This window comes from Pteropus vampyrus, unplaced genomic scaffold (assembly GCF_000151845.1).
Source record: "Pteropus vampyrus isolate Shadow unplaced genomic scaffold, Pvam_2.0 Scaffold55, whole genome shotgun sequence".
Lineage (NCBI taxonomy): Eukaryota > Metazoa > Chordata > Mammalia > Chiroptera > Pteropodidae > Pteropus > Pteropus vampyrus.
In genome coordinates, this window is record NW_011888836.1 from 8958984 (window position 1) to 8966610 (window position 7627).

The 7627-nt window shown below is 40.7% G+C and overlaps 1 protein-coding gene across 1 annotated transcript in view; it reads left to right on the plus strand.

Moving 5' to 3' along the window:
* The window catches only part of EMILIN2 (elastin microfibril interfacer 2), a gene marked incomplete at its 5' end in the record, with an annotated part of 42634 nt that overhangs the window by 14501 nt on the left and 20506 nt on the right, over positions 1-7627 (plus strand). Inside the window, one exon of the mRNA XM_023530845.1 lies at positions 4295-6223. Coding sequence (XP_023386613.1) covers positions 4295-6223 — 1929 coding nt within the window. The remainder of the gene's footprint in view (positions 1-4294; positions 6224-7627) is intronic.

Genomic DNA, 7627 nt, shown 5'->3' on the forward strand with positions numbered 1-7627 from the left:
CTTTTCCCAGGCTATTAGTTGGAGGGGAGGCAGGTGCAGGTGGATCTAAGCGTTGGAGGATAGAGGCCAATAGGATTTTGGCTGAGCCCAAGGTCAGTCTGGAAAGAGCTGGCAGGACCCTGAGTGTCCTAGATCCTCTTCATTAGGGTCCAGCTCTGGGAGGGCCAGAGGTACTTACAACAGCCAGTGAAGAGAGGTACCACCCTTTTCTTACGCAGGTATCGCGTGAACTTCAGACCCAGATATGTCACCAAGTACAAGCAGGTGACACAGTTGGAATGGAAGTGCTGCCCTGGCTTTAGAGGAGCAGACTGCCAAGAAGGTCCCAGAGACCCCATGAAGACTCCACGCCCCACGCCCGCTCGGCCTCGAAACAGCTTGAAGAAACCCACAGGTAACTTCTTACCTGTGCTTGGCTGTGCATGGGCACCACTATCATTTCCAGTGCTCTTTGAACAACAGGACTTAAGATTTACCTTGTTGAGCTCTCCAAGGTCTTCAAAGAACACAAATATATGCCTGCAGTAGATACATGTGGCACACAAATATATTTGCAGAAGCAGTAGCAATTGGAAGGCAAACTCTGCAAGTAAACGGCTTCTTTAGGGCCAACTTATGAAAGCCAAGGCCTTAGAAATCAGTGTAGGAGATGCTGATGGTTTCAGACTTGTGTAGACTGAGGCAGAGATGAGAAGATGCAATGATGCTTTGTTTTTACTTTACTTTCATCTATAAGCTCCCACAAATCTATATTTAAAGGAATTAAAATTGTTTTTTAAAAAATAGGTAAATAGAATCATTTTCATTCTGTTTGAGAATATACAAAGCTAAGCCCCATGTTAGAAGCATACAATGAGGTTTCTCTTAAATTTGTTTCTGAATTTCGTTTTCTGAAGTGAAATAGAACAAACCCAATGAATAGCTGAGAAAGCAGTGATCATTTTCACCTACAGTGCACCTTTGCTTTTAAGTGTGACATTGAGAGAGTGACTCGTATGGATAAATTTTTTTGGTCTTTTTTTCTACATCATTTTATCTTTCCTCTTTTTAAAGTCGAGTTAGTAAATTTGACTTAGATTTTCTCATAAATTAAATGTTTAAACTGTTTTGAAATGATCATATTTTCCCATTAAGTGTTTCGGTTTTGAAACTGGTAGTTTATCCCAACATTATCTCTAAAATAGATTTTCAAATAATGTTTTATTACAAAAGGAATGCATATCAATTAAAGAATGCATATCAATTATAGAACATAGGAAAATATTAAAATATACATAATCTCACCACCAAGTGATAACTACTGTTAATATTTTGTTACAGAACATTACTCTTTCTTGTGTCAGCACAGACATTTTATGAAAGAATATCTATAGTTCACAAATATTTATTGAGCTTCTTTATCTATACTAGGTACTTGGGAAAAGGAAAAAACAAGGCAGGCATAATCCCTGACCTCACTGAAAACAAACATTAGACAAGTAATTACAATAAATCATGATAGGTATTATGATAGATAGGCACACATGAAGGGGGTCTCTTGGAAGACAATAGTTTATTTCTGTTTTGTTTAGTTTCAGTTTTCATTTTATAAAAGTTTAAACATGCACGTAGTTTAAAGAGTCGAGCAGCTTTGTAAGGACTACTGGGAAAAGCGGTTATTCACCTCCTCCACTTTCCCTTCCAGGGGTAACCACTTTAAATGCTTCAGGCACTCTTTCGGAATTTACCTCCATATCTATTGACTTCGCATTATGGAAGGTGAAGATTTGACTCCCTTTCATCTGCTCTCCAAAGCGCTGCTCCTATACTTTCATATTTTCCATACAGTTACACCATGTTTTTATTTATTCAACATTTGCTGTTTACATTGTAGTAACTATGTAGATGTTTACAGCTGTAGTGTACTATGAATATGTTGCCTTTCACACAGCCTTTTGATTTCTGTAGAGTTAATCACCTTACATTTTTCTCTGCTTGGTTTTCTGTTTCTATCCCTATTTTAACCCCAACTTTCCTGTGATTATCAAATGTCCTCTCATTATATTCAGATACATTAGTTTCGTCTTCCTTAAGAAATCTCTCCTAGAGCCTCTCTCCCGCCCCACCTGGACTTCCTCTTCCTGGGTCACAGCTGCCGACCTGTGATCTTAACTCTCCTATTGAATCTTGTATCCCCTGCTTGCTCTTTCTCTATTTACTCCGGTTTTTTTTTTTTGTTTTTTGTTTTTTTGTTTTTTTGGTGGAGCACATCTAGTAGTTTCATGAGATGATTGGATGGGAGATAAACTTCTTAGTATTTTATAGTCTGAAAATATTTTTACTTTAGTTTCAGGATTCTAGGTTGGAAATAATTTTCCTTTAGACTTCGAAAGTATTGTTCAATTTTCTTCTAGTTTCCAATGCTTCCAAAACCATTCTGATTTCTAACTTTTTATGTGTGACTTGATTGTGTGTGTGTGTGTGTGTGTGTGTGTGTGTGTGTGTTGTCATTTTAGTGGGATTTCAAAAGGAAATGAAAGGAAATGCTTATCTCAATCCACTATCATTAAAAAGAACATACTATTTTTGGAACTTATTTTTTAACTTAATCAATAGTGAACGACCTTCCATGTCATTAAATATTCTACAGTGTCATTTAATGGATTTATAAAGTGTGATTATTTGAACACAATCCCCTACCGATGGTCACTTAGATTGTTTGTAAGTTTTCATTTTTAGAGATATCTGAATAAGCATTTTTTCCTGTTAAATGTTTGGATTCATCCCTGATTATTCAATAGAATAAATTTCTAGAAGTATAATTGCAGGGTCAAGAGGATTCTGAGTATTTTGATACATATTGCCAAATTATCCTTCCATAAAGTTATAGCAATTCCCACAGTCACCAGTAGAATATGAAGAAGCATTTCCTTACATTCTGATCTTCCCCTACCCTCCTGCCCTTTGTTTTTATTTCCTTTGTTCAGAATAGCATTTCATGTGTTTGTGATTCAATAACTTTTCTTCTTCTACTGTCTTAAGATAGAAAACTTTTTCAGCATGGAAAATAAGATGTTCTTTACAGTTCTCTGCTTGGGAATTTGGCCATCTGAATTTGAGTCTTGGTTTTACCACTAAGATGATTTTAATAATAGCAGTTGTTAAGATTGTATGCAAAAGTTTAGAGGAGTTAAAAAAAAATGAATGTTGAAGTCAAATATCTACAACATTCTAAATTTACTTCCAGTGTTTGTCAGTGTACATTGGTGGATTTTATTCCATTGCAATCTATTTTGTGTTTGACTTTAGCCACTTTAGATGATATGTCTCAATATAACCCGCTGGCTCGTCGACATTAACTCCTTGCTAGTATTCCTCATATCCTACTGTGCATTTAAGGGCATGGTTTGCTTCTTATTATCTTGTTGCCTCAGGTTTAGATAATCTCCTTTTTGTTTAATTTATTTTTCTCTCTTTTAGTTTATTTTTTTACTTTATGACTCATCACAATCATCTTTATAATATTTATTTTCTTTCTCTTGGACTATTTCCTTGGGGGTGTATTTCTCAAAGTAGAATTATCAGAAATTCAGTGTTTGTTTACTTTGACTTAGTGAACCTTCCCACATATGGCCATGTGGCTCCCATTGTTAGGAGATGCCAATAGAATCGGTAACTATATTTTTCTTTTGCTTTTAGTTTCCTCAACTGCATAATAATGCTAAACAATGTCTATGAAACTCTTTTAGCATAGGGATGTTAAGAAAAGTAAGAGAACATTTAGGGGTTACACGGAGGATAACTTACTGCTCATATGATATCATATCACCCAACAGCTCATGGGTAGATCTCGATAAAGTGGCTTCTTGTGGTTTTACAGTAAGCAGTCAACCATTGGGGTGTGGCTACAGTTCATTAATGTGGGGATGATGTGTTCGTACAATAAAGAAGATAAAGAATATTTCCCTTCAGGACGAAAGAGACCATTGAGTATCTACGATGTGCCATGTATATATTCTCTTAACCTTCGAAGGGAAGAAAGTAGTTCTGCTTTATAGATGAGGGATTATAGTTCACAGAAGATAATTAACTTGCTCAAGGGCAGACAGTAAACTGCAGAGGCAGAAGGCAAGTGAAGGTTTTTTTTAACTCAAAGCCCAGAGTCTTTTCCATTCTACCACAATAATTACCTGTGGTGAGAGCAGATCTGGAAATGAAGGTTTCAGTATTCCTTAAGTACCCTGTTTATTGTCTTTGCAGAAACTGCGTAAAGATAGAAAATGTTAAATCATGTCCAACTCTTTTTTTGTAACAGACAATGAACCAAGCCACGTCTCAGAGCCCAAGAAGACTTTGTCACTAACTCCAGCAGCAGAACCAAGTCAGACAGTAGATCCAAAGCAGGGTCCCCAAGAACTTCAGGATAAGAAAATCCAGGTGCTTGAGGAAAAGGTTCTTCGACTCACAAGGACGGTTCTTGATCTCCAGTCTTCCATTGCTGGAGTGAATGAAAACCTCAAACATAGCATTCAAGATGATGCCAGCAAAATGCTGGCATCATGGCTTAGTAACATGCACCCCCAGCCAGTGCCTGACAGTGCTATTGGTGGAGATACAGAAACAGTCCAGCTTCCTGGTGTCCTCAACAATACGGAATCTGGCATGAAGGACATTAAGTCTGAATTGGCCGAAGTCAAGGATGCTCTGAGGACCAAGAGTGACAAGCTGGAAGAGCTGGATGGGAAAGTGAAGGGTTATGAAGGGCAACTCAAACAGCTCCAGGAGGCTTCCCAGGGCCCCATAGTGACCATGGCGACCAGCGAAATCTACCAAGCTTATGTTGATAGTAGGATCGATGCCCTGAGAGAGGAGATCATGGAGGGAATGGACAGAAAGCTGGCTGATCTGAAGAACTTGTGTGAGTACAAGCTGGTTGGTCTCCAACAGCAGTGTGATGACTATGGGAGCAGCTACCTAGGAGTGATCGAGCTTATAGGAGAGAAGGAAACAAATCTGAGAAAAGAAATAGGTGACCTTCGAGCTCGGATACAGGATCCTTCAGCCCAGTCAAATTGCTGCGATGGTGAAAGGAGTGGTGACTTTGGGCAACAGATCAAAATATTAGACCAGAAAATCGAAAGAGTTACTGAAGCTACAAGAATGCTGAATGGACGAATGGACAATGAGTTTGACAGACTCATAGTTCCAGAGCCAGATGTGGACTTCGATGCAAGATGGAATGAACTAGATGCAAGGATCAACGTGACAGAGAAGAATGCGGAAGAACATTGCTTTTACATTGAAGAAACTCTCAGGGGGACCATTAATGGAGAGGTGGATGACTTGAAGCAACTTTTTGATCAAAAAATACAGTCTCTGGAAAAGCGTCTGGGGAGCATTCTCCTAGAGACAGCCAACAGCACTGATGCAGAACTCGCACCCCCATCATCAGCCCTACCAGGTATGTCAGGGGCTGGGGGCGAACAGGTCCTAATGGAATTAAACCGCTTGAAGGACAAAGTTCAAGTTGTCGAGGATGTTTGCCTGCAGAACTTCCAGGGAGGGCTTCATAGGATAGAAGATACTTTGCCCCATGGTGAAGACCACACAGTGGGTGACAGTTTGAGCCTTTTGAAATCTCTAAATGACACGATGCATAGAAAGTTTCAAGAAACCGAACATAGCATCCAGAAACTTCAACAAGATTTTAGTTTTCTTTATTCTCAACTAAACCACACAGAAGACGATATGAATCATCTTCAGAATCAGCTGAGCAAGTGTAAAGAAGGTAAAAAGGCCGGAGTGGGTGGATTTTCTATGGGGGGTGAGCGAGGAAGGGCAGTGGAATCCCTCCCATCTCCCCAGGCCCCCGTGGCGCATTGCTGTGGCCAGCTGGAAGAGAGGTGGCACAGGCTGCAGAGCCAGGTCCGTTCGGAGCTGGACACTTGTAAGGAAAATACGCATGGGGTCCAGAGGGAGGTCTCCGTGGTTGAGGACAGGGTTTCTCAAATGGAGAAAACCTGCAGCAAACTGGACTCCATCTCAGGAAATCTTCAGAGGATAAAAGAAGGGCTTAACAAGCATGTCAACAGCCTGTGGAGCTGTGTCAGGCAGATGAATGGGACACTCCGGTCACATTCCAGAGACATTTCTGGCCTGAAGAATTCTGTCCAGCAGTTTTATAGCCACGTTTTCCAGATTTCTACTGACCTGCAAGATCTGATCAAATTTCAACCATCAGCAAGTAAGTTAACCTTTACGATATCATTTCTTGTATGTGTCTGCTAGATTTTGGACAGTTTGTGGAATTAACTACATCACTGCTCCCAAAGTGTGCTTCTTAGCCTGGCGCCAGTTTGTGAATCATTTGGTGTTGTGTAGTAATGAAATAAATACCAACATTGAGAGGAAGTATTTAGAAACTTTTAAAATAACTTGACATCCTGTAGCATTCAAGCGCATGCGTGTGGCCTACGTTCAATAACTGTCTTCTGGCCCAGCACACATCTCCTTTGTGTCTCCCAGAGTTGAATGCCGACTTATGGGGTCCATAAGGACTTGTCGAGGGCCAGCTGTGTGTCCTGAAGGACCCCACTTCCTGGCCTGCCCTCTCCCTGTTTTCTTTTTTTTCCTCTCCTCCCCTTTGGGCCTTTATCACCTTTTCACCTTGCTCAGCTCCAGGTGACAAAGTCCCTTATGCATTGAGGCCTGGTGGGAGCCTATAGTATTTTATGATTGAGTCCCAGTTGAGACATAAAACCTGATGAGGGGAAGTCTGAAGCATGAGAGGCTGATGAGCCCTGGCCTGGCTGGGGAGAGCGGAGGTCAGGTCCTTAGGAGGCGTGGGGAGGGTCTGAGGTAGTCAGAGATAAAGGGTTTATAGATAAGGAGTCACCCAGGAAGCTGGCCAGTGTCGGGCCCACTATGCCACACTATTTATAACTCTCCCCCACCTCACCAGGCCCATGGCACCTCCTGTATCTCTGGTATGTGGAATAAAGTTCACAAGACTATGTATGTTTTCATAGAATGATTGTCCCTTGTAGTGACAGTGCTGTCTGGACAGTGCTTTATAATAACAGATTGAACCCGATATTTCCAGTTGATTTGCAACTCCCAGGCAGTGTGGGATGCTGCGTTAACGCTTTTACACTTGTCTGTTGAAGTAGAGGTTAGAAGTGAATCCCTTTAAAGAGAAAGGGACTTCCAAAAGAGTATCCTTTTGGAATGAACTCATTGTTGTGAATATGAAGTGCATGGACTTTTGGAAATTTCATTGATTGCAATGAGCCAAAAAGAACCAAACAGAGTTTTATCTGTCATTGTATAGCATCCAGGCCAGGAGTTCTGTGACCTGAGTATCAGAGCTCCATGGGCGGATCAGGAGTTAAGGTCACAGTGAAAGTCACATGTCAACTAGTAAGCAAAATATTTATTACGCACCTACTATGTGCAAGGCTCTGTGCGGAACATAGATGAGTAGCACGATCCTCACCTTCAAGGCATTTTCAGTGACTGTGGTAAAGACACACACAGGTCTGCAGAGAGAGTGAATGAGACCATAGGTAAAGGCCCAGTGAGCAGGGTAGGGTTTAGTCTTTCAGTTAATAGGATCTTACTGAATGAACTCTTATTGTGTGGTGGGTAA